Below are 27700 nucleotides of genomic sequence, written 5' to 3'. Positions count from 1 at the left end.
AAGGTAATTGCATATTCATAGATTCTGGATTCTTCAATGAAGGAGAAAGCTTAGATGTCATTCAAAAAAATTTCTAAACAGGTAATTTAACTGAGAGAGGTGTCCATGTTCTCATTAAACTCCCTGCAAGAAAGCAAATAAGCTTTTCCAAAAATGTAGACCTATTCCTTTAATGGCTGAATGTTTTCTTATGGTCAAAAAAAAAACAAAGCATCAGAAATAACCACACCCATGGTCTCTGTGCAGTTCCTTATTTCGGGTGGGTCTGCTGTTTCTAAATGTTCATAGCAGGTGGACAGCAGATATAAAACAGGAAGGAAGAAAGAAAAGTGCGTCTGCTTTTAGACGACGGGTCTTTTTAGTGTCCAGCCGATATCACTGGTGTTCTGTTTTTCTCTCCCTCCTATCAGTGGGCATCTGTTGTTGGAGATATGAGCTACATTGCTCTGTTTTGATGGAAATATGAAGCCAATACTGATAACACATCCTAACACCCGTCCCTGTGCCTCTCTCTGAGCCTGTCATGATGTTGTGTTAATTGGGTCCCGTGTTGTGGGGAAACTCAACACAACATCCTCTCTGGATTGCTGTTTCGCTGCCACAGAGAGGGAAACAATTGCAATTGTTTGACCCCTCACAATGTGCTTTACAAACAAGACGTAAAGTTTCCTGCGAAATATGTATCACAGGTTTCTATCTACAGTAGATTAAAGTATTAATGCAAAAAACTACCCGGTCTCCCACAGAAAACATCAGAACAGCCAATGCGTACACGGTTTAATGCTTTTTAAAACTGATTATATACAGAACAGTGTCAAGAAGGGTGTAGACCACTGTGTTGATGCTTCCATTTCCTTTAGGGTGAAGCACAATCCTTATGATTTGCACTGGCAGGAAAGAACTAGCTGTTCTCAAAACAACTGTATTTTTCTGCCGCTCAAGGTCAGTAAATAATGACTGAATGTTAAGAGCTGCCGTGTTACTCGGGTGGGGCACAAGGAGATTGGGTACAGTGTATAAATAAACATGTAGAATTTGGGGAGACCACTTTTTTTTCAACAGCCCTCTTAAAATTCCTGGTGAAAAAATTGCAAGAATGTCCCCTTTTCACCCTTTATTTAATATGATACATCCTGGACAGGGCGTTTGGGAATATCAGGCAGCAGTGGTTTTGGGAATGAGACTGAATGAGGAAAACAGAAGCAGGGAAAGCACCATGCCCTCCCCTACACTGTTCCCAGGGACAAAGCCCCGAAACATGTTATAAGACTGATTTTCACAACCTGTTGACTGGGGAAAAAACCTCCGGTTCTCAACCACTAGACTACCCAAATTAAGCTTTAACCTATTTTTCTTTTCATGATTATATTAAATTAACAGTTGCACACATACTGTGTAATTTATAAACAAGTATTTATTTTTATTGTACGCTTCCAACCCATCACATGACTATCTTTGTCTGTCCAGGGAATATTCACATTCGATTTTACCTTTGCACTTGGTTCCTTTAAAGGAATAGTCCCAACATTTTGGGAAATACCTTTATTTGCTTTCTTGGCAAGAGCTAGATAAGATTAAACCACTGTCAATATCTATCCGTTCGATATGACGTTGCATCCAGCAGCTGGTTAGCTTAGCATAAAGACTGGAAACAAAGGGGAACAACTAGGCTGGTTCTGTCCAAAGGTAACAAAATTTACCCTCCATCACCTCCTCTAAAGCTCACTAATTAACACATTACATCTCGTCATCTAAACCCTACAGAAATGTGTGCAGAAACGATAAATTGCTGTATTATGTGAAGTTACGTGTAGGACTATTTCTTGGCGAGGAGCACTGGTGTGGATGTGGACGCCACTTTTTCCATTCTAATGTGGGAAATTTCAAGAACACTACTTAGAAATTTCACACTCAGGATTCAGACACTCAAATAAAATAGTGGTAAATATAGTACATTATTGTAATGATTTGGGACACTGGAGCCTCTGTCGGTTATCTGGCAGCTGGCCAATAAATAGTCCCACACATAATCCCCAATAAAGCAACAACCTGTTGTTTTTACTCTCCAGTTGTTTTTTATGGATTAAACAAATGAGATATATCGTGTTAATTGGTGAGCTGCAGAGGTGCTGGAAGGTGGATTTTGTTACTGTTTTTTTTTTTTTCTTTTGGCCAGCTGTTTCCCCCTGTGTTCAGTCTTTCTGCTAAGCTAAGCTAACTTGGCTGTAGCTCTATACTTATCCGACAGACAAGAAAGTGCTATTCATCTTTTCATCTAGCTCTCGTCAAAAAGTCAAACATATTTCTCTAAATTTTAAAGAATTGTTGTGACATTTTGAGAAATGAGTTTGACTTCTTGGCTAGAGTTAGCCTCTGGCCCGTCAGATAATCACCTTTTTCTCTACTGGGTGTACTCACACTCAGTTTTTCCCTTGAACTTGGTTCCTTTAATATTTCCACTCCTGATGCACTGATTCGATTGTCCTTTACATTCACCCCTGTGTGTGCCATTCGTCAGTGATTGATGATTTTACACAACTTCTGTTTATCTCACCAGGTCTCACATCGCGCTGCTCGTAGTCAAAGGAAAGCTTAAGGAAGGAAACAGAGGAAAAGAAGTCATTCTTTCTGAGCTACTGAAGTCAGACCCGAGAACAAGTCGTTTTGGGGGGCAGTCTCTCCTGCATGAGAGACGGCTATTGTCTGAGTTGCTCCAGAGGATGGGGGGCTTTTGAGCATACACTGGTATGGTGAGGGGGCTCTGGGCAAGAGTGGGAGAGAAATTTGAATTTCTGCTAAACTCCGTCACGACAACAGAGATTGTGACAAAGAGACACTTTGATAACTGCATGGGCCAAGAATTGAACATTGCTTCTCCTTGGCAATTATATGTAATAAGAGGAATTAATCATAATAAATCCGCCCACTGACATGTTTCTTCGGCATGTCTGCCTGGGAAGATTTTGGTGTTAAAAGAAGAGAAATGGAAGATGAATAAAAGAAAAGGCTAACAAAGACTAATGACTTTAGTAATGCAACTTGTTATCTCTGCTTGGGGTGATTGTAAGTAAGGGAGAATGAGCTTTAAAGACACTTATCAAGTCCTTTCTGTTGGAAAGACAGGAGGAGGATCATTTCAACCTTTTTTTTTTTTTTTTTTTAATAAAAAGACTTGTTTCAAGAATTTTCCAAAGTGTCGGGATCTTTAAACATGAAAGAGAAATGAAAGTTACTGTTTTAAATCCAGAAACCTGAAACTGGATTTGGCCTGTAAAATTTTGATTTGCATTCGAAGCAGGTAGAAGAACCTTTACTGCAAGATTAAAATGAGACTTTAAGGACACACATTACAGACAAAAATTTGCTGATAAGAAGTGGAGTTTTGAAGTGTAGCTTGTGTGGCTTTAAATCTTTAAAGTAAGGATCAGTTCAAGTGATGGACAGCGTGAAGGATTCGTTGGTTTTATTCTCAAATCAAGATTTTTGAACCCATTCACCAGCCACTAAGACTTTATGGTGTGCAGGACCTTTTTTGAAACTATAACCTGATATTTGATATACAAAATGACTAATTGATTCATGCCGAAAATATCCAGTAGATTTATTGAGAATGAAAATAATCGTTGGTTGCAGAACTAGTTAAAATCTAGAGTGATTAAATGATTAACCTAGTAATTGAAAAAAAAAATCACATTCACCAGTATTGAATTATTACTGATTAAACAAAGGATGTCACTGAGGTAATTTTTTGGCACAGAGGCAGAATGAGTCATGAGGCAGGAAGCTGCTACTATATCCTGCAAACTCATGGACATCCTGCAGATGCAGAGACAAGGTCCTGAGAAGACAACTCAAAGAACAGGAATGTCACACGGAGGGACCTCCACAGTCTTAGTCATTCATCTCTCTCTGAGTCACATCAGTAATATCATCACTGCCTCTTATTCTCCAATGACTCTTTTGTCCCGCTCAGTTCGCCATCACTCCCTCTATCGCCCTTCTCAGCGTGCTGCAGAGGCAGCAGGCTTGAGGCGGAGGGTTTCTGTGGAATGCAGGGTCCTGCTCTTTGTCTCGACCAGTCTGCACTCCAGTGATTTCTACTGTTTGGAGTTTGTGTTTTCCCAGAGAAACTTCTTGTCAGCCGCCTACCCCCTGTCCTCTTTCTAAAACACACACACGCACACACACGCAAAGACACGTACACACACACACACACACAAACACACACACACGCACACACACACACAGATGTATTCTGAATGTAAATTTATGTGAGTCCAGTGTACTGGCTGGCAGCCAAAGTAATCACTGTATCGGAGGATCTAAACTCTAAATCCCCAAATGAACCACAAAATCTGGGAACACAGCAAAGAAGTTAAAGTCCCTCCACTTTGTCATGATAACCAATTTCCAACCCTGTAGGGAGACTGGTTTGTGCAACAATGATTACTATAGACTGATGACAAACTATCTTCTGGTGTGTTTGCCCCAGACTTTTTGATGACATTATTTTCTATTAAACATTATTAATTTTGATAACTGTAATCTAGAAAAATTGGAACGTCAACCTATAGTTCAAAGCTGATTAACTGCAGAAACCCGAATGCAATGCACAAGGCAATATTCCCAGCCCAATACCGACAAGTCTCCAACTCACGGTTTATGTCTAGAGCCACAGTAGCAGGAAGTAAGTAGTGTGCCCTCAATGCAGTGAAGCAGAAAGTAAGGTGGAGGTCAGGATGCCGGATGGCGAGTAGCGTATGACTTTCATGCAGGATATCAGAGTTTGCATCCCCTCACAAACCTGCAAGTCATTTGTTTATTTTGTGGTTTTATTAACCATAACCACAGTTTTTCCCGAACCTTGAAGGAATGATTAAAAATTTGGGGAAATATGCTTCTTATATAGTTAGGGAGTTTTGACATCTTGACGAGAACTTTATTTTCTACAATTACACACAAATAACACACTGCACGTTCTGAAGAGTGACTGTTTTAATTTTTAGAAAAAATTGGTTGAAATTTTATATGAAACTAAATTAAAATATAGTCCTGGGAATTAATAATCCTACCTTGGCGGCGTGTGAGAGGCATTAGAGGAATACTTTGACATTTTGGGAGGTGTTCTTCTCCATTTCCTCGTCGAGAGTTAGGTAATAAGATCATCAGTTTCCCTTTGCTAAGAATAAAAGCTCAATGCTGAACAGCTCAGATGGGGAGGTTGAAACAACGCAAGGAAGGAAATACTGTTGATATTTTTCAGGATGGCAAAGCTTTTGTGTTTCATCGTCACTGAAGTGGCTGAGGTAATGGGAGAGAATAGCTCAACAAGTGAGACCGTATTAATATAACTGGAACAGGTTGGGGAAATTGGAAAAAATTCTGAAAATTATGATAGGAATTGTTTTTACTTCCCATTCTCTCTCTCTCTCGCTCTCTCTCTCTCTCTCTCACACACACACACACACACACACACACATACAGAGGGAGAGAGAGAGTTTCTAAGAACGCAAAAAGTATTTCTTAAATTTATTTATTTTTTAAACGCAAATACTTGAATACCCTAAAAAGAAACAAAAAAAGCTCCTCCAATAACAAATTTAATGGGAGAAAAGAGTGAACTCTGTGGGACACACAACATGCCATCAACTGATTATGAATGAATTATTATCAGCTAACAATGTTTAATTTCCATGAGCCCCACTGCATTGCTTCCACTCTACTGTAGTTATATATTGCTACTGCTGGTACTGGTGTCACCATAAAAACATAGCAACAAATCAGTGAAATGAAATGCTAAAACAGAGATGATTTGTCAATTTATTTTTAAAACAGTAAGTTATGTTAATATATAACTATGTATAAAATACACTCACTGAGCTCTTTATTGGGAACACCACTTGCTTATTTATGGAGTTATCCAATCCGCCAGTGATGTGGCAGCAGTGTAAATCATGCAGATATAGATCAGCAGCTTCAGAAAGCTACAGAAAGGCAACAGTAACTCAGATAACCACTCTTTACAACTGTGGTGAGTAGAAAAGCATCTCAGAATGAACAACACGTCAAACCTTCAGGTGGATGAGCTACAACATCAGAAGACCACATCAGGTTCCACTCCTGTCAGCCAAGAACAGAAATCTGAGGCTGCAGTGGGAACAGGCTCACCACAACTGGACAGTTGAGGAATGGAAAAACGTAGCCTGGTCTGATGAATCTGGATTTCTGCTGAGGCACACAGATGGTAGGGTGTGAATTTGGCTTCAACAGCGTGAATCCATGGACCCAACATGCCTTGTGTCAGCAGTTCAGGCTGGTGGTGGTGGTGTAATGGTGTGGGGAATGTTTTCTTGGCTCACTTTAGGCCCTTTAATGCCAATCAATCATGGTTTGAAGGCCACAGCCTGTCTGAGTATCGTGCTGACCATGTGCATCCCTTTCTGGCCACAATTTTAAAATCTTGTTAATCTTCTTAAAGAATCTTTTTAAACTTTATTAACAACATAAACATAAAAGTTAAATGAACATATTTATAGCCTCCATACAAAGCTCAATAAAAATTCAGTTCAAAGAACAAACAAATAAGAAAAAAAACAGACCCAAGAAAGGTTAACAGAGGTATGTACTAGGGGTTTTCAGATAGACCAAAGTCAGGTCTTTTCTCCATAAAGTTTAGGGATGAATGGAAGTGACAAAATTCTTTATGAAAAATAAGGAAGGATGGTTTCATTTTCCTGAGTTTTAACTTATACTAATAGAATTTACCTAGTATGGTCATAGTATTTAGGACTAGTTCATTTCCTTTGTCTTTCAATGATACAAAAAAATGACATCTTCCGTTATCCCAGAAAACAGCCAACTAGCATCGTCTCAAAATGTTTTACTATACATACAGTCACAAAACGAATAATCTGTTGACTCAATGTTTTAATGACAGAAAAAGGAGCAGTTACAGTCCAGTCCAGTCCAAATCGCTGCATAAGAAATTCCCCTGAGGGGTATTTTCCTGTAAAAGTTTTAGAATGATCTGCCTTTGCTTTTGGCAGAATAAGGAGTTTAATGTAATTATCTTTTTAATTTGATATCTTCTGAGAAAAACTGAAATGCTGCATTTGGGTTTCACTGAAAGGGAAACGACGCATCAACAAAGAATTTTTGAATCACAGAATTTGTAAGTGTGAAATCCGTAAATTCATGTCCAACGTGGGATTCTGCACAAAGAAAACATATTGAAACATATTACAGTCCATCACAGCCATTGACTGAGGGATAGCACAGACGATACTGGAAAAATCTTATGATCGCATATATTTTGCTTTGAATGACATTTAAAAACAAAAAAAAAACAAAAACAAAAACTCCCGTTTCATTTACCGGTGCATCACAGACCACCTTCCCTTTTTTCATCCACTTTTTATTGAGCAATTTGTTCTTCACAGTTACATGTCTGCAGTTCCACAGCGATGTAGTGTTTGGGCTAAAATTACAGTATGTTTGTAAATTAATTTGCGATCCAGTAATACCTGCAGATGGAGTGAAGACAAAATGTAGATCATTTTATTTTCTAAGACTCACCGGAAGAGGACGGTGAGGTCAGCTGACACAACCAAAACAAACATGGCGGACAGAGTCCTAACGGTTGCACCGTGGTTTTTGAGTGTTTTTCTTCGTCTGTCTGGATTTCGCCAGTCGGCTTTTCCAGGTTGCAGCTTTTGTAAAGTGACCGCCTAACTAAACGAATGCTTCTTCGGCATTTTCCGAAAGGAGTGCAAACGCGTAACCCCGAAAATAAGCGGAAGTGTCCGCCTCTCGTTTGAAACCAAACATCCGCTTCTGTAACGCATGTGTTCAAGGTGTTGGGTCATGATTTTTAGCCGAGCAAAGATGGAGGGGAAATGAAAGATAAATCGGTTTGTAGTGCAACGGAACGAGGCCTGGCGTGCGGCTTCGGCTAACGCACGGGTCTGAACAAGATGTAACGCCAGAGACTCACCCTGAGCAAATAAACAAAACATGGACTTTACCGCGGAGACAGCCGGAGAGTAAACATCGATAAGTTGAAGGTACGTTACCATGGGTTTGGTGAACTTTGTCCTCTCCACCGTAGGAAAATGCCTGGACGCCGTCTGTTTAGTCCTGGACCTGAATTTCCTCATCGTCCATACCGTGGTGCGAACTTTGCTGGCGGTTATCACCTTCATCGCCAACCTGCCCACCCTCCTGCTCGCCTCGGCGCTGGAGCTGGGAAACTTCATCGTCTTTTGCCTGATGTCCATGGCAGATGCGACTTCAAACGTAGCCCACGGTACTGTCAGCATGCTGGGGAGCTTGGTGCTGGCTCTGGAGGGGCTGCTGGAGAGCCTGAAGATGGTGGGTTACCTGTCCATGCACGTCCTGCTGCGGGGGAAGGAGCACCTGTGTCGAGGTCTGCTGTCTGTGCTGGAGGGCTGTGGCATTGCTGTCAGCCTCGTGGTCTATTTCACCAACACGGTGGTAAACTTTGCACTCATCGCCACCCAGAACGTGTACTTGGCCATGGTCAGTGTGTGGCAGACAGTCTCAAGCCCGCTGCAGAAGGTGCTGGAGCTCACGCTGACCTCCTTCACCTTTCTGTACAGCAGCCTGGTTGGCACGTCAGCTTTCCTGTGGTCACCCTGTAAGCTGGTTTTGGACTTTCTGGTTTCGCTGGTGCACATGTTCATCAGCATCTTCATACTGAACATCTACGGCCTCCTGCTCACTGTCACCATCGCTCTAACTACCACGGCCTACCTGAACCCAGAGCTGACCAGACAGGCTGCTGTGCGAATTCTGGATTACCTTAACTCTTTCCCTGCTCTGCGGAGACTGTATCTGGCTCTCCACCGCCTCGCTTTAGCCTTCCGGAGCGCCCCACATTTGGTACGTGCTAACATGCAACGCCTGCAAAGGATACTCCATCACCTCTACCTACTGGAGAGAGGACTTTGGCAGCAGCTGTCCCGACACAGCAGCCAACTAGGCCTGGTACTGCGGACACACCTCCACAGGGACAACAACAACAGAGTGCGAGGCGACGGCAACCCTGGAGAGGAGCGGCGGGGCCCACCGGACGGAAGAGCAGGAGATGGAGCCCACCAGGAGCTGCTGGATTTGGTTTTCCCCTCCTCCAGTACAGACAGACCACTGAAGAAGCAGCTGTCTTCGGGCAAAGACAGTAAAGCTCTCCCGGCCGAGAATCTACTGACTCTACTGAAGGAGCAGGAGGACAGGAAGAAGTGTGTGATCTGTCAGGACTGTGCCAAGACGGTGGTGCTGCTGCCGTGCAGACACCTCTGCTTGTGTAGAGACTGTACAAACATCCTGTTGAGGCAGCCTATCTACCAACAGAACTGCCCGCTCTGCCGTCACATGATCCTCAACACTATGGACGTGTATCTATGAGGGACCAGCGGAAGTGGCTCTATGGGCTTCTAACAGCAACGAGCCTAATATCAGTCTCTATACTTAAAGTTTTACCGCCACCGAAATGATGCTGTATGACTTGTGTTTTACTAGGTTGTGTTTAAGGATAAGTCTGGTGATATTCTATATTTATCTTGCTGTCGACAAAAACCATGATAAAACCAAAAGTAACGAAGCGTTGAAGCAAAGTTTCATTGAAGTCCATCTGCCAGTACTTTCCTCAGACATATACATTCCTGCTGAAGACATAGTAAATCTTTAAAAACAGCTCATAAATATATCGTTTTATTTTTTCAAAAGGCTACTTTCCTAAAACAGCTCTCTGTCAGTCTCTGTAGTTTTTTTAACAAATTTTACTCAAACAGGAGTAAACAGTTCAAATAAGTGTAAATGGGCTTTGACTACACAGACAATCCTTGTTAGTAAGATCAATTTACTATTGGTTCTGGATTTCTTGGGATTTATTGATAATAAAAATAGAGAATATCACTAGACTTATCCTCTAAAATTGGTTTCAGATCTGTGCACTCTCTGCAAGCAGAGAAACACTAATGTAAACACGTGCACGGGAAATTATATAGTTCCTGTGCCTTCGAATGCAAATCAAACTACAACATTGAAATGTCCCTAGCAGATAAAGAGATCAGGGATGCAGCTAACGATCATTTCCATTATTGATTATTCTGCTGATTATTTTCTCAATTAATCATTTAAATCTAGGAAGCATCAAAAAGTAGTGAAAAACACCTGTCACAACTTCCCAGAGCCCAAAGGGATGTCCTTAAATTCTCTGTTTTATGAAACAAACTGTCAAAAATAAATAATTAAACAAATCATTTACCATCATAAATGATAAATAAAAATTCATTTTTTGTAAGCAAATTATTGTGAAACTGGAACCAGCAGATATTTGGCGTTTTTGCTTGAACAATTACTGACACTATTTATTTATCAGTAAAACTGCAAAATGGTGACGACAACAATGTGTTTTCCCAAAAATGGAACTAGTTTTACCACTATCCACAATTAGTTTTTTTTTTTTTCCCCCTCATTGTCCGTTGTGCACTGAATTCTGGGAGCATTGGGGGGGGGGGGTCACAGACACAGCTACAATGTCACATCTGCAGTCTGTGTATTGACACTGTGATGCACCTGTTGAAATGGTCCAGCGTTGCCACATTGAGTCTCGGGTCTCGTAGTCCTGGCAACCCGTTGGTGCCCTCCCTCCCCGATGCTGAAATGTTTACCCACGTTCATGTCTTAAAACGTTGTCCTTTGAGTGGGCCAAGCTGTGAAGGAAGAAAACAAACACTGTGCTTTATTGCATGAGTATATGAGTGATACGGCACATGCTCTATGTATAACAGTGTATCCAAAGTAACACCTTGGCTTTTTTGTTGCAGTGGAAGATTTGACCATTTAAATATACTTCTGTAAATGTCTGTGCTGCATAGAGCCACATAAAGAGTTAAAAAGAAAAGGGGGGGGGGGTTTGAGGATTTGTGTTTGGAGGAGTTGATCTGTATTTGAGGAAAGGGATTTATAATTTTCCAGTCAGTGATGGTAAAGAACAGCTTTATTCCATTTAGTTGTTCTATTGATACGACTTATTCCAGTCTTCCATTAGAGGCATATTACAGTCACCACCAACATATAATCCATAAAAGGTTTTCCCTTTCCTTCGCCATTGTAATAAAACATAGATTTCTGTGGTATAAATGGACCATAAACTAATAAGGCTTCGCACTATCATTTGCGTTTGTTTTTCATTGTTATTGTAGAAGCTGAAGTGTTGATATTGATCGCGTTTACAGTTTACAGGGCAATATTGTGACACCACTTAATGTGTTATTATTAATGGTGGGTGATGCGGAATAAGGTCTATGGGAAAAGTTTTATCTGTCATGATTTGCTTTTGGAAAAGTTTTGGTGTTTTTTTTAAATAATACAAGAAGAAATTAGATTTCTGTATTATTTTTGTGACTGGAGCTATGTAATACCAATAACGGATATTAAAATGTTCCTTACATGTACATTACACAGATATCATTAATGGAAGTGATCTGAATATCAGTTTTTGATAAGGTTGTAAAAGATTTCTGGAGACCAGACTGTAGTCATTATAGACTACTACTTCTCTCAGGTATCCCTAAAATGCCAATGTGTAGCATTCCTAATTAAAGATTGCAGTGGACTGAAAAGCGCTCACGAGACCATCATCTGTTGCTACCTGCAGTATGTATGACACAGTGAGGGACAATGTGATTTGAAGACGTGAATGTAACTTGTGTTTTTTAATGCTGTGGCTGCCACATAATGGCAAGTCTTCTGTTCATAATAAAACAACAGTCAAAACAGTTTTGTTGTGATCTTCACCAGCTTAACACACATATATATATGTAAATGTTGTCACAGCCCAGCTCTTAGACTGCAACGAGAACAGGAGACACACAGTTGTATCAAATACTAAAGTTAGTATATTAGGGTTGCGACTAATGAGTGTTTTCATTTTTTAATTAATCAATTAATCGTTTAGTCTATAGATTCTCAGCAAATAGCAAAAAATGCCCATCACAAGTTTCAAGAGTCTGTGGTAATGTCTTAAACTGTCTTTTGTCCTACCAACATTAGAAAGTCTGAACCTATTCTGTGTGGTATCATTGTAAAGCAAGAAAACCAGGAAACATACATTTGAGAAGCTGGAACCAGTGATTCTTTGATGACAAAATGACTTAAATGATTGATCAATTATCAAAAAGAGTTGATCGACTAATCGATTAATAGAGTAATTGTTTCAGCTCTAAAATGTTTCTGTGACCAAAGGAGGAGAAAATAGTAACAAGTAGGTAGGACTACTCTAATATCTCCCCAGCCACAGGCAATATGAGTACACCAGGGCATTCTTCTGCATTGGCAAAGGGATACATGGAAAAACTCACATATTTCAAGCACCGGCCTCTGTGTCTTTTACCAAATTTGGCTTTACTGATTTCACCATCTTTTCATGAAGTCCACTCAGCCTGCAATATGTCCCTGGGACCTTCACATGCAGAGGGTGATGTAGATTTCTACAACTGGAATGCGACGAGTACTTCCGCGGGTGCTGGACACATGAGAATCCAGATTCCTTTTACTTGTCAACGGCTAATGGTCATAAGGGACAATTTTAACCAAAATATGACAATTCGCCAGAGCGTTGTGGTTTACCGCTTCAGAGGCTTCATTCCTGTTCCCAGTGTTCTCTCTAAAAATATCCCCGGCTCCACAGTAGACATCTGCAAAGATAAAAGAATCCACTTGATGATATAACTCTACAATATATTTTAATTTTAGGGTTTTTTTTTTGTTTGTTTGTCTGTTTTTTTTCTTTGTCTATTTTTGTTTTTTTGCAGTAAGAGTGTGATTTTATTGATGAATTTGACATTCTGAACTTGACATTAGCATCTTCTACTGTTGATTTGATCCTGACAAAAGTCATCTGTGACTCAACAGGGGCCATGAAATCTTATCATCTTCATAACTGAGAGGTTTGTACTTGGTGACCAAACTAAACCTGCTGCTAAGGGGGATCAGAAAACATCCAGGGGCTGTTTATTGTCTCCCGACCCACAAGTCCAGCCTCTCCGCCTTTGCAATGTTTATGTTATAGTTGTAAACGAGGATGATGTTAACAGAGGAGAGGAAGTTTGATGTCAGGGGAAGAGCAGAGAGGACCAAAGCGGGGAGAGCTTTATACTCGGGAGATTTGACCTCTTCCTTTTGACCCCAGTGGACCTGGCCTGGAGCAGTGTGGGAAAATGTCAAACTCTAGTGTACTTGCCCCTGCCTCACCCAGGGTCTTTTTTTTTTTCTTTCTGCTTGTGATCCCTGTCTCCATTGCTTACTCTGACTCCTCTTCTCTACCATCTCTAACATTGTGTGCTTTAATCTTGGCATCCTAATGAGTGGGAAAACCTCTTCGAAACCAGAAGGCTTCAAGGCGTCTGAACAGTGAGTTTTTAGTCTGCTGAAACATCAAAGAGGGCGATTCTACCAGCTGCAAACAGTTTAAAATAGACCAACACTTCATAGATAGATGATAAAATCCGGAGATTGGCAAAAGGTAAGAGGAGACAAAAGAGAGAGAGAAAACAGTGTCAGTGAATTAAAAAGGACAACAACAGTTTGACAGTAATGTGACTAGATAAATGCAACTCATTAGCCTTGGCCTTGGCCCTGACTCTACTGTAATTCAGATGTTTGTTGTAATTAAATCCAGCCAATCCTGATAGCCTTGAATAAATGCAGTGCGTGATTTATGGGTGGCACCGAGATTAAAGCTGGTGACTCCTGAAGTGGGAAGCTGGACGATAGCTATCAGGTCACACCATACTTGATCTTTCACCTTCAGACTGAAAGAGAGATGAGAGGCAATGAAATGTGCCACAGTTTGTCCACAAAAAGAAATACAACCAGAGCTGAAAGAGTACTTAAAAACTATTCAAATACATGTTCTGCCACTGATTGAAACACAGTGCCCAAAGAAAAAATACTCACCCTTGTTGATGTTTGATTGACTCAAAGGTGATTTGATTGTGGCTTCTCTTTCACTGATGAACAGTAACAGATCCTTTAATGGCACAGTGAACACAGAGCTCTACAAAGTGATCTAAATGAACTTCAAATATATCATTCAAAATACACGTTTGCATAAGTGTTCACCCCTAATTAGTTCAATGGAGATCACTTGTGTCAAGTCAAGGGGTTTCAGTTGTTTTATAAAAAAAAACAAAAAAACCTGTAGTCAGTACCAAGGCAAAACCTACACCATGAAATCAATACCTTTTATGGGCACTGCATCACCCAAGAAGAAGACAAAAGAAAGCTACTCCAGTAAAAATTACAAACCAGGTTTTTTTGATAACTGGTTCGAGTCAGACTTTGTGTTTGCTGAGTTACTATGTGCAGTAAAAAAGTAAAAAGAAAAAAAACAGAAGGCTAGTGCCGCATCCTGGCTGTCACAATTTCAACATGAGAACACTCTGAGAATATGTGATTCAATGTGTTTTTTTTTTCTTTTCAGAAATCTTCTCAGTGATTACCTTACAAGGGAAACTGAGGTTTTAAGAAACCTTCAGTGGAATTTCTTCCTGAGTGTGCCACAACAGCATAACTATAGTCCACTGCTCAATATTTGTTCAGTACAACATTTCATCAAACATTTGTTTTAAGTAAAAATTTTTTATCTTTAAGTCTAGTCCAAAAATAACACACAAAAAGCTCTCTAATTTAGTAGAGATCACTTGTGATTACTTACTTTTTATTTATTACTCTTGAGTAAATCCTTCGGAAAACTAGGCTATGAATGGAGGAACAAATGAATGAGAATATATTTTAAATGCTTATAAATCAGTTCATGTAATCCAAAGTCATGAACTCCAAGTTCATCAGTGGCTTTACCAAGTTATTCGTATTAGATGCTGATCTGCAGACAATTCAAAACTCCATTTAGTATTCACTGATTTTTAGAGTGAGTGTTTTCATTCATTCATAATGAACAGAGAAGAGCACAATGAGGTTTACTGTATACTGCCTGAGGTGCTTTACAAATGTGGTTTCATTTTATGCAAATAATTACTCCATTTGAGGATTAAGCTGATTAAGAAAAGGGCCAACAGGGTGTGAGGTATATGAACTTAAAACTGGCCAAATATCAGGTGTGTCTTCATCCTGCGAGTGTGTTAGTGCACGTCTGACTAGTTCATTCAGCATTTTTGGTTCCGAGCAGGATTCTCATCTGCCACGCGCTGGGCCTGTATTCAATTTCTACCCAAAGCACAAAACAAGTTTTCATGCTTCAGTGCATGACAGCCAAATCTGTCCAGGTGTACGGTTATCTCAGATGTGGACAACACCCTACTGTCTTTACTGCTACAAATACACAGACAAGCTTGTGCTACATGAAGCACTAAGCCATCATACTTCAACGATTCATGGCTTTTAACAGCCTGTATTACCCACGTTAAGATTGTGACACCACATTGGATTAAGTGCCAATATTTGACAGTTAAGGCCTTAATGTATAAGTTACCTTTTTATTATTCAAATAAACCTGATTGGCTATCATTTTGTAATTGATAATCTCTCATTTTTCAAGTGGTTGATGATGGTTTTGAAAGAAATCACTTAGTTTCTCGTAAATTCTGTTAAAGGAAGGATATAATCAATAAATACTGGAGCCCCACCGGAGCAGGTCTGACCTAAGGAAATCCTAATATAGCGTACATTCCTGTCTGATTTATTTTTAACACCCGCGGCACCTCAGGGCCGTGGATACAGCTGGTAAGAAACGATCGGCCCCGCACAGATGATCTGAGGCGCAGACGATGCTGCGCCACTCTCTCCTTTGAGTATGAGCCCAGGGGCAGGGGTTTTCCAGCGGCTGAACACTGATACAATACTGCCCCCTGCTGCAGCACCATCACCTTAGACCCGGCCACCCCTGACAAAGGTTACGCCAGATCAAATTATGTTCGGCAATAACGCATAAATTACGCACGGTGGGATTTAAAAGGGAAATTGTGTTTTGTTTTGTTTTGTTTTTTTGAAAATGTCTTTAAATTTGTCTCTAAACTCACTTAAAATATAGTCCAGGGGTGTATTATTTCACGACAAGAATTCCCTGGCAGTGTGGAGAAAGCTTTAAAGGAATAGTTTGATGTTTTTTGGGTAACTAGCCCGTCGTGCTTGTTCGCTCTCCCGCAGAGAGAGAGTTACCTGAGGAGGCCTGGCTCAGTGGAAAGATAACAAAATCTGCCTACCAGCACCTCTAAAGCTCACAAATTAACATTTGATATCTCACTTGCTTGATCCATACAAAAAAAAGAAAAAAAAAAAGTGTCAAATCTACAACTTGTGGTCCTCTGGTTGTCTCGTGGTGATAACATGATTGTAGAGTTGTCTAAATATTTCCAGCAGAAATGTCTATTTTGTTCAGAAATGTCAAAGTATTTATTCAGAACAACATTCAGACCGTCACGTTGGGACAGAAAATGTGCAGAAAATGTAAATGTGATCTAACTGGAATGACTTCCTCTGCCCAGTTTCTTTCAGAGAGTGATGTCACTATCTGCTTCGCCATTGGTTTCAATTCACAGGCTGTGAACTAATGGAAATAAGGGATAAAGGGCAGAGGAGGGTTGATTAACTCCCTTCTTCTCTCATTCTACCCTAGAGGGAAACGTTATGAGGTTATACTGAGAGCTTAATTATATGTAGGAGACTTGGGGAGTGAGGGGGGGAAAAAATGACATCTCTTCATGTCTGAGGCAGTGTATTTTTGATGGGCACAGAGAGCCTTCCATGGGTTGTGGTCTCGTCGGTGTTTAAATAAACAATCGTGCCTCAAGGGAAAATGTCAGGGACAATGGCAGAGACTCAGCCCAGGAGGCTTGGAATACGAATACGTGTTCTTTTTGTTTTAAGTTATCACCAGTGACGGGAAGAAGGAGATGACTTACATTAACCAGCTCACAATGCTGAAATGTATTAGCCTGTCCAGGCCCTCAAAGTGTTTGGTGAAATCATTGGGCAGAGGTAAACAGTTTCCAGTGGAAAATGAATATTTTCCAGTCTTTTCATTAAGGTATTTATTTTGGCAGTGCTCTGCCTTTGGGAATCAAAAAAACCAGAGGACTGGGTCCTGGGTTTTTGTTAGTTAAAGTCCCACATGAAAGTTGATCAAAGAGGAAGAGGTGGAAAGTAACTAAGTGCATTTACTCTACTGTACTTTTGAGGTACGTGTACTTCACTTTTAAACTCCTATCCTTTTATACTTTTACATCATGACATTTCAAAGGGACATATTGCAGTTTTACTACAATACATTCATTTAACAGCTAGAGCTACTGGTTACTTTTCAGATCACATCTTTTAAGGAAAAAACATATAATAATCGCCGCCTCAGTCATCCTGGGAACTGTGTTGTCAGGGGTGTCAGGCCCCGATTGGGTCTCCCAAGGCAAACTGGTCCCGGGGGAGACGCCAGACTAAGAGCAATTCACGACAAGCAGATGAAGGGCACCTCGCCCGGATAAAGGAAACCGGAGCCCCCTGGAGCCAGACCAGGGAGGTGAGCTCGTCTGGTGACTTTACCCATGGAGAGACCACCCTGTGGGCTCACCGCCTCTTGTGAAGAGGGTGGCCGGCTGGGTCCCTGGCATCGCAGTGAGGGAGTTTAAGTATCTTGGGCTCTTGTTTACGAGTGCAGGTAGGATGGAGAAGGAGACTGACAGGCGGATCTGCGTGGCATCAGCAGCTGAGTCGAACGACAGATTTTCGATTTTACCAGTCGACCTATGTTCCGACCCTCACCTACCGAAAAAATGACACAGGCGGCTGAAACGAGTTTCCCCGGCGGGGTGGCTGGGCTCGGCCTTAAAGATAGGGTGAGGAGATAGGGTGACATCCGCGGGGATCTCGGGAGTAGAGCCGCTGCCCCTTTGCATGGGGTATGCCCCGGGATCCCCCAGAAGGAACTGGAAAATGTTGCTGATTCCTTACAAAAAACAAGACAAAAAAAAAAAAAAAAAGGTCTAGTTGAGACTCCTTGTCATGCTTCAGATGTCTATGAATTGTTTGCAGCTCCAACAAAGAGAGCAGCAGTCTGCCTTGATCTATTGGGTTGAGAGAAGCGAAATGGGGGAGAAGAGCAGCTGTGTATACTGTTGTATTCGGGCACTATCAGAGGACAGAGAGGAAAAGCAAGACTACGGGGGAGAGAAGAAACAAAGTTAATGACATGATGTAGTGTGACATAAATGCAGTGAGGAGAGAGAGAGAGAGGAGAGAAGCCTCGGCTTAAAGCAGTATAAACAAAGGTTGGCTCACCTAAGTATAAGCTTTATCACAGAGGGGAGTTTTAAGCCTGCTCTTAAACATTGAGAGGGTGTCTGCCTCCCATTCTACTTTCTGGAGACTCGAGGAACCACAAGTGAGCCAGCCTTCTGGGAAGAAAGGTGCTCTAATGGGATGATAGGGTACCATGAGGTCTTTAAGACCCCTTGGAGGAGCCCGACCCCTAGGTTGGAAACTACTAGACTAAAATACCTAACCGTAGAGATAGTATTTAAGACTCCTCAGCCAGCTACAACAGCAAAATGGCACTGATACTTTTTTAACATCCGCAGCACCTCAGTACTGTTGATACTTCTGCATCAGTATTAACAGTAAAGTCGTAATGTCTTGTCTGAAATCAGATAAACATCTGTATAAAAACAAAGATGTGCACAGGCAGGCATGTTATTGCGAAAGTGGCACAACTGATCTCTTCGCATCTGTCCGTCTGCAGTATAAAGGGGTACTTAGGCCCAAAAAATATTTCAGTCGTGTGTGTTTTAAAAACTAAAGTGGTTTATTCGTGTTTCATCTTCACTGTGCAGAAACTGATGAGAAACAAAGTGCAATAATAGCATAAAAGCAGCTCGAATTTGCGGCCTGGAGTTGGCTAGAGGCCGTTCAACATCTGGTACAAGAATTAAATGTCACAACAGTTTAAAAGCCTCGGCTGAAGAACAGACACTGAATAACATTTACTGCTCAGTGTATGGACCTCACACTTCACCAGTACGGTATGTGCCACCCAAGTAACATTGTCTGGTGTGTTTTTTGACTTATTACACAAATACAGCTGCACGACGTCAAAGCTGAATCACTTGTCATTATCCAGAATGTCTCAATTAGGAAACTAAAACAGGCACAAAAAAAATAGGTTGTGGTTCATTTCCCATAGGGGAATATGACTTTGTTTTGTTCATAAGCACATGTCATGCAAACACAGCAGAGTTTTTCCAGTCTGAGTACACCAGGAAGCCGGTGAAGGTGCTGTCTGTCTTGGTGCTGGAGTAAAATCCATTGTACTCTGACAGAGCCATCTGGACCCACACCTGGTCGCCAGGGACGAGGTGGAGCAGGGTGCCACCCGACAGAGATGACGGTTTGGGCCAGTTTCCATAAAACTGAAAATAAGATGCCACCGTGTGTCCATTCTTCATCAGGTCAAACTGCAGGCTGGCACGGTAGACTGTGGCATGGACGGCAAAGTAGTAGACTCCAGGGACTTTGCAGGTGAAGCGCCCCGTCTCTGTGTTGTAGTCGCCCTGTTCATTCAGCACAATGTTGTTGAAGCAGACTGCATCGCCCACAGTGAGGGGTAAAGCGTGGCCCTCGGACAGTTTGGCACTAAAGGCAGATTTGGGGGCCACAGCGCACTCTCCTGGCTGTCCCGTCTCCCCCTTTTCTCCTGGGTCACCTCTGTCTCCGGTCAGGCCTCGCACTCCTGTCTCACCTGGAGAGGAAGAGGAGCACAGACATGAACATCCTGCACTGATATTCATCTCACACACACACACACACGCACACGCACGCACGCACGCACACACTTATAAGTAAATAAAAAAGCACCTTGGTCTCCCCTGTCCCCCTTCTGTCCCTTCTCCCCCGGAGCAGCATCTCTCCCGTCCCTCCCGTCTCTCCCTGGCTGACCGGGACTGCCATGAACTCCGGGGGAGCCGGGGATACCGGGGTGACCAGTGCACAGACTGGGAGGGATCTTGTTGTCTTCCAACTGGTCGGAAAGATGGACTTGTAGGACGAGAAGGGACTGCAGCAAGGGTAACAGCCTGAGTGAGGTCATTGCAGTGTCAAGGCTGAGAGAGAAGTCAGAAAAATGTATAATTTCAGACTTGCAAAGATAAAGAAAAGTGTGTATGGAAACGTTACGGTTTACAAACAGGTCTGCGGAGGAGTAACACCAAAGTCTGAACTGGAATACACACAACAAGATAATAGTGATCTGATTAAACAAAAGTGCACCACAAATGCCACTGTAAACATCAAGTAAAAATCAAACATTATCAGATTAAAAACTCTGCAACAACTCCGCAACATAATTTAAGGACTTGCAGTATAATATTCAGTTTACATTTTCTCATTGAAGTTAAGTCGTAGTTAAAGGGAGTCCATCAAATGGATTTAAGGACCACTGTGATCCAGGCAGACCTGTTCCAATACTTGACCGTAATGGGCTGGGAGTTCTGCCAACAACTTCTTAAAGCTACTATTTAAAATAAGTTAAAACCCCTAGGATGATGTCCAGTAGAAACTCCTGCAATTTGTCTCAGCCATGAGTCAAGCCCACTGACACATGGCCGATTTTAAAAACACAATATTCCTCCTTTTAAATGCTTAAACCAAAATGTACCAGTATTTTTAAGATATTTGATCATGCACTGAACGTTTTAACCAAGAAAAATATGAATTATAACAACACTCATTTATGTTTTGTTTTTTTTTTTGTTTTTTTTTTTTTTTACAAATTCTTCATTTGGTTCAATGGGAATGAAACAACCATATTAAATTACTGAGTTGGCATTATTCATTAGATTTCAGTGCTGCCAAAACTCTAAGGAAGTAACCAGTGATTATGAACAGATGACACATTAAATCTGTCCATTTCCACTCAGGTAAACATATTTATACAATTTAATGGGTTTAAATATATTTGAATAACCCAAGGTGGAGGTTTCACTATAACAACACACACAGAGAGCTTGTGTTTATTAACAGAGGTGCAGTTTTTGATTCAGCTTCTTCAAATAATCGGCTGAGAGTCATGACAGTAAGAACAGCATGTTCTGTTTAAGGGACATCACAAACTGAAAAAAGAAGTTTACAGAATACAAAGATCAGAAATCCATATAAATAAACATGTATTTCTAACATGTCATTTATATGATGGCTACAAGTTTGTGGGGGGGACATGCAGACTTAGCCATACAAAATCCCTTGTTTTGCAATTCAGGAGGATGAAAATAATACAATTCCTCGGAAAAAGAAAATATCACCAGATGTTTCTTATAAAAGCTTGATGAGAGGCTGAATAGCAGACAGCCTGCTCAGAACCTACTCACAGTCACACCTAAGGTTAAAAGGTTTGTCCCCAAATTCTCCTCTCTTTCTGTCCTGTCTCTGTGTGAGCATGAATTAAGAACCTCAATCCTCACTTGACCCTGCATGGACAGCCAGGGAGTTATCACATTGTACGTTTCTGCTACAAAAAATTCACTGAATCCCGCGTTTGTATTGCTGCCTTTTCCCGCAGGATTTTTTGGTCAAGAACCACCAGTTCGTCTCCACTGTCATCCTGTTGAGCTGTCTGTCCGAGAGCAGGACAGGCGTCACGGGACCATAAACTGAACTGATTAACTCAACTGGAGGATTTACAGGCATACTGGCTCATCATACTGGGTTCTTGTTGGAACCCAGTTTTATGGTTTCGTAATGAAAGCTGTCTCTCGTCCTTCCGCAGGTCTCCTAATCGCAATTGAGTGCTTGCTGTACATCCACAAAGGCTACAGAAAGAGAGGGGGAGCCACACAGAGGAGGGTGGGGACTAGGGAGGAGGAAGAGTCAGAATTCCTGGCAGAAGAGGAGAGCAGACAAGAGGACAAATACTGGAGAGTCTGAACAGCTGTCTGCCTCAGTAGCTCTCAGATGATTAGAAACAACAATGTTTTCAATAACGGCACAAAAGAAAAATCCGGTGTTTATAGGCCACTTACATGTGAACTAAAGCATCAGTGTTGACTGTACTGCTTTGCATTCAGTTTATACTGTCAGAACAGCTTATTGTCTTTGCTTTTTTTGCATGCGAACAAGCAACACCTTGAAGAAATGTGGTTAAAACACATTCAGGACAATTTTTTTATTTATTTATTTATTTTTACCTTTTCTCTATGATACTGTGTTTGTTATCGGGTGAAATCCAGTTGCTCTCCTCCGTTCAATAAACAGAACATGAATAAAGTTCAGTCCAACTCACTGGGCTGGAGTTCTGATTGAAGGTTTTTGTTTCAGTCAAACTCCAGTCCAGTGACTCGGATTCAGCTTTGCCACCTGGGTGATTTGTATGAACTTTTACAGGCAGTTTAAAGATCTGATTTCTCTGTAAGATGTAAATGAACAAACCCCAAACAGCCATTTGGAAAAGTTGGGCATGTTGCCTTGAGAACAGCTGGAGTGCACTGATATTATCCACATTTACTGTAACTCATTATCAGGGTTTTAAAGGCAAAGCTGCTCGTTTACTTTAACCCTGCATTGCTGAATAATGCAATTAGCAAGTAGTGGAAAGTACTGTAACTAAGTACATTTACTCAAGTACAAAATATACTTCTTACTTATACTTAATACTTCAATTCTACTACATTTCAGATGGAATTATTGTACTCTTTACTCCACCACATTGATCTAACAGCTGTAAATACTGACTACTTTACAAATGAAATTTTCTCAGCTCAGAGCTATGAGGTATTGCTTTAACTAAAACCACCCAACTATATGTAGTAGTGAAAATTAGCTCCATATCTGAAATTCTGCTTAACCTTGAATGCATCATCAATAATACATATAATAATTGGAATAGAATAATGCAACACTGGCAGCTGTATAATAAGTATTTTTACTTTTGATACTTGTAGTACTTTTTGCTGATAATACTTAAGTAAGATTTTGAATGCAGGACTTAACCCAGCTCAACAGTCGTATCTAAGCAAAACACAATGATGCTCTTTGTGGTAATTTAGTTCTTACTTGATGCTCTGAAGGAAAATAAAGGTGCGAGTACTTCTGTTATCAACACTAAAGCTATTAAACATACCTCAGCCCTGCACACTGACATGTGAAGACTTCACCTGTGTGCCTTGACATTCAAACACTGAAGAGCAGCTTTGATTCACAATTCGGGGGGGGAAAAAAAACAAAAAACCTGACTTACTGGCTGATGTAGGGAAGTGAAAACTGCTGCTGCTGCTGCTGCTGCTGCTGCTGCTGCTGCTGCTGATGCTTGTGAGTCCCGAGGTGAATCCAGCTAAAGCTGTTTCTCCCAACCAGAGAGTTTGGCTGAGAAAAACTGAGAGGAAATGGTAATGAAATCCAATTAGAAACTGGGGTGGGTGGGAGAGGAGGAACTGTGGGTGGAGGAGAGAGAGCAGGGAGGATACAGAGGAAAATATTTCATGCTAATCCAGCACAAAGAAAAAGAGAACTATAACTAAAACAAAAAGTGTGACAAAATCAGGAAGAAGGGAGGGATTTGGTTTTTGGGGGATGAGAAAAGTTTAGGGGAGGATGATAAATGGAGGAATGTTTGGAAGATTGCATAACAGTGTTTGGGGAAACTTTCCAAAGCAGAACCACAGAGAGTTCAGAGGGCTGTGGTCAGAAAAAGGCAAATGCAATCACAATGAACTGCAGCTGAAAATTACCTCTCATCCTGGCTTCATTACTCAAAAACACCACTGCTTTAAAGAGAAAGGTGAAGAGAGACAAATACAGACATCAACTGACATACAGTATAACGTAAACAGACACACACAGACACAGACACACACACGCACAGGTATATTCGTCTTCTCTACTCTGTGATTTTCATTATCTGCTTCTAAGATGAAGCAATTTGCTCAATCCCGATATCATTGTATATCCACTCAAGCAAGACGCTGACAGTAATCCTCTTTTCATTGTAATCCTGCAGTGGCAGTGTTAAATTGATAAAGCAAAAGCTCTTTATATCTTTTAGGCAAGGGAGTGAAACTTTAGCTGGTAAAATTTTGCAGCTCCCATTTAGTGGTGACCCATAAACAACCAGTGCTGTGCCAAAACTGGATATGGTAAGGGAGACCACGACCCATGGAGTTAATCTGTGTGGGAGAGGAGAAAACAGAAAATAAGCAGAATGAGTATAACACAGGGGTCTGCAATTAGGTTCAACCATGGGCCAGTTTTATTAGCAAAGTTTACTGGGGAAGGGCGGCGTTTTACATCCACAGTGGAAAGACAGACGTACTGAACACATTTTCGTTATGTTTGTTTGCTCATTTCGTTCAATTAGTTTGGAAATAAAAATTTATATAATGTTTTTTTTTCAGGGTTGTATCCAACAATCAGTTTCAGGCCATGTGAGCCGCTCAAGGGATGGTCAGCTGGTCGACCACTTTGGTCTGGATTGAAATAATTCAACAGCTATCTCAACGATTCCCTAATCCCCTGAATCTTCCTCTAACGCCACCATGAGATTAATTTGTGGTTTTGAGTTGCAACATCAAAGCCACTATTCGGTACAGACATTCTTGCTCCCCTCAGGATGAATTATAATACCTTTGGTGGTACCCTCACTTTAAATCGAGCGCAATCATCAGGTCAAAATTTAAATTTCTTCAATAACAAAAAGATCCACCGATGGCATTCCCATCAGCCTCAGCTGTGCTTACAGTTTAATGCAAATTAGCAAATCTTAGCATGCCCACATGCTAAATCGAGGTGGTGAACATGATAAACATTAGCATGTAAGCACTGTCATTGCGCTCAGGTTAGCATGATGACGTTAGCATTTCCCTCGAAGCACATTGGTAGGTTTGGGCTAACAGTTACAGAAGCTTTATGTTCACACTCCTTTGGGACAAAAATTACTCATACATGCAAATGTAGGCCATGTTGATGTTGCACTACAAAACAGTGGGCTGCCTTAGCTACACAGGTCGTATGATCGAACGGAAAGTGCTGACGTTTTTGTTGTCGCTAGAGTGCCACTTTTTTTATGTTTGTGAGACTCAAATATGTTGTGGTCAGGCTAGATGCCGTGGAATTAAAACTGTAATTCAATGGATGCTTGTTTATTTTAAATAAAGTGGACTTAATAATTTATTTGTGTTATTCGTCTGATAAGTGTATTGGTCCTCGTTGCAGGGTCATGTGCTGATGCAGAACAAGGAAAATTAACCATACGAAATGTAATATATTGGAGCTGACCAGACTATGCACCCAGTAAACATGGGGTTAACATACAGTTTGGATTTCTATTAACCTACGCCCCACTGAGTACAGTTTGCCTGCATTTCTTCATGTAGGCGCGGTAATTACATCCTGAGCCTTGTATTTACATTGCTATCTACATCATGTAAACATTTTTGATGGCACACAGGCCTCAATTTGCCAATCACTGGTATGATAGTTGAAATACTACAGAGTAAATAATTTATTCAAAATCAACTCAGTCCTCATGTGTTCTAGTCACTTATTTTGGCAATTAAAGTGACACAATTGCTTGTGAAAATGGCCAAGCATCCCTTCAGTTTATAAATGAAGTATTTTGATGTGATGTGTACGGTCTAACTGAGAGCAAAGAGTGAAACTGCTCTGACTCTACACATGGTCCTGTTTTAGTGTTTTAAGACTAAAACACTGGTTTTATGGGAATGCGATGACTGGGACAGGTATGGGGGCGGGGGGCTCAGCAGCTCTTTGAAACAAGAGCTGACTTGCTGAATCTGAGTCATCAGGCTGTTGTGAGGAGGGTTTAAGCAGGCTCCTGCAGAGGCGGTGAGCTGTGACTGAAGTGAGAAACAGCAGAGTTAAGACATGTTTTTAATTAGCAGCACCAGAATCAGCACATTCTGGGTCTGCTTCGCTAATTTCCTGTTAGAATCCATAAACCGCTGCTTGGAGGATTATCTGTTAATTTGGGCCACTTGGCAAATGAGCAGTTTGAATCCATCAGCTATGGTTGGTGGTGAACTTATAGCAAAAAGTGTGACTTGGTTAGCTAAGTAACAAGGCAGTTTTAGTTTAGGGTTGAACTCTTAGTCTGTGTTTTCATATCTCAATTTGAAGTCCTCTGATCTGATTATACCATTGTTCCAAAACGAATAGACTGACAGAGCACCTGTACAAAAAGGCCATAGGAGAAATAATTTATTCAAAATCAACTCAGTCCTCATGTGTTCTAGTCACTTATTTTGGCAATTAAAGTGACACAATTGCTTGTGAAAATGGCCAAGCATCCCTTCAGTTTATAAATGAAGTATTTTGATGTGATGTGTACGGTCTAACTGAGAGCAAAGAGTGAAACTGCTCTTACTCTACACATGGTCCTGTTTTAGTGTTTTAAGACTAAAACACTGGTTTTATGGGAATGCGATGACTGGGACAGGTATGGGGGCGGGGGGCTCAGCAGCTCTTTGAAACAAGAGCTGACTTTCCTTTGAATCTGAGTCATCAGGCTGTTGTGAGGAGGGGTTTAAGCAGGCTCCCGCAGAGGCGGTGAGCTGTGACTGAAGTGAGAAACAGCAGAGTTAAGACATGTTTTTAATTAGCAGCACCAGAATCAGCACATTCTGGGTCTGCTTCGCTAATTTCCTGTTAGAATCCATAAACCGCTGCTTGGAGGATTATCTGTTAATTTGGGCCACTTGGCAAATGAGCAGTTTGAATCCATCAGCTATGGTTGGTGGTGAACTTATAGCAAAAGTGTGACTTGGTTAGCTAAGTAACAAGGCAGTTTTAGTTTAGGGTTGAACTCTTAGTCTGTGTTTTCATATCTCAATTTCGAAGTCCTCTGATCTGATTATACCATTGTTCCAAAAACGAATAGACTGACAGAGCACCTGTACAAAAAGGCCATAGGAGAAATAATTTTATTCAGAAGGTTCGCTGACAGTCTTCTTACAGGAGTCTACTAGAGTGTTTTCAAGTTTCATCAGTTAGTTGATGAATTGGCAACTATTTTGATAATTAATTTATTATAATGCTATTTTTAAGCAAATATGCCAAACATTTGATGATTTTAGCTTCTCACATTTGTGGCTTTTCTGCGTTTGCATGACTTTAATTATAGTAACTGAAATATCTTTGGGTTTTGGACTTTTGGTCTGAAAAAACAATCTGAAGACATCACTTTGATCTCTGGGAGCATGTGATGGGCATTTTTCACTATTTTCTGGCATTTTATGGACCTAACGATTAATTGGCTAATCCAGAAAATAATCGTCAGATGAACCAATTTTATTTTTTTTTTTAATTAAGAAATCATCCATTGCAGCCCGAAAAGCATGTTTACATTATTTGCCTAAGTTTTTTTTTTTGGCAGTCAATGTATTTTTTCTTTCTTCTCACAATAATAAATAGATCAAGAAGCTCTGGGACAAACAGGCACTCTTGAAACTTAATGTGTAATGTAATCCATCACTGTGAACATTAAGTCTCCATTCATTTTGCAAAAAGCCAATGCAGTTTAAGTACAGATTGATTTTGAAAAGTCTGCACTATGTAAATTAGAAAACATGATGTTCACTGTGAAGGACTACACACTCAGACAAGTCTCAAGAGCGTGCCAGTAGATTTCCATTGTGTATGAAAATGACTTGACACAAATGGGAGCGAA

General features: G+C 40.9%; 2 protein-coding genes across 2 annotated transcripts; one reads left to right on the top strand and one right to left on the bottom strand.

The window, feature by feature from the left end:
• The first annotated feature begins 7533 nt into the window (after window positions 1-7533).
• Window positions 7534-11789, top strand: rnf26 (ring finger protein 26). Its single transcript, XM_040131636.1, has one exon. The coding sequence runs from the start codon at window positions 8074-8076 to the stop codon at window positions 9421-9423; it is 1350 nt and encodes a 449-aa protein (XP_039987570.1). The 5' UTR covers window positions 7534-8073; the 3' UTR covers window positions 9424-11789.
• Window positions 11790-18839: 7050 nt separating this feature from the next.
• Window positions 18840-23377, bottom strand: c1qtnf5 (C1q and TNF related 5). The gene is made up of 3 exons (XM_040130986.1): window positions 23258-23377; window positions 19885-20129; window positions 18840-19768 (listed from the first exon to the last, which is right to left on the bottom strand). Exons 2-3 carry the CDS (start codon window positions 20114-20116, stop codon window positions 19248-19250), a joined length of 753 nt encoding a protein of 250 aa, XP_039986920.1. The 5' UTR covers window positions 20117-20129; window positions 23258-23377; the 3' UTR covers window positions 18840-19247.
• Window positions 23378-27700: the final 4323 nt, after the last annotated feature.

Source organism: Xiphias gladius, chromosome 7 (assembly GCF_016859285.1).
Source record: "Xiphias gladius isolate SHS-SW01 ecotype Sanya breed wild chromosome 7, ASM1685928v1, whole genome shotgun sequence".
Lineage (NCBI taxonomy): Eukaryota > Metazoa > Chordata > Actinopteri > Istiophoriformes > Xiphiidae > Xiphias > Xiphias gladius.
The sequence above is the reverse complement of the archived record's forward strand: the minus strand, read 5'-3'. Positions and strand labels throughout refer to the sequence as shown.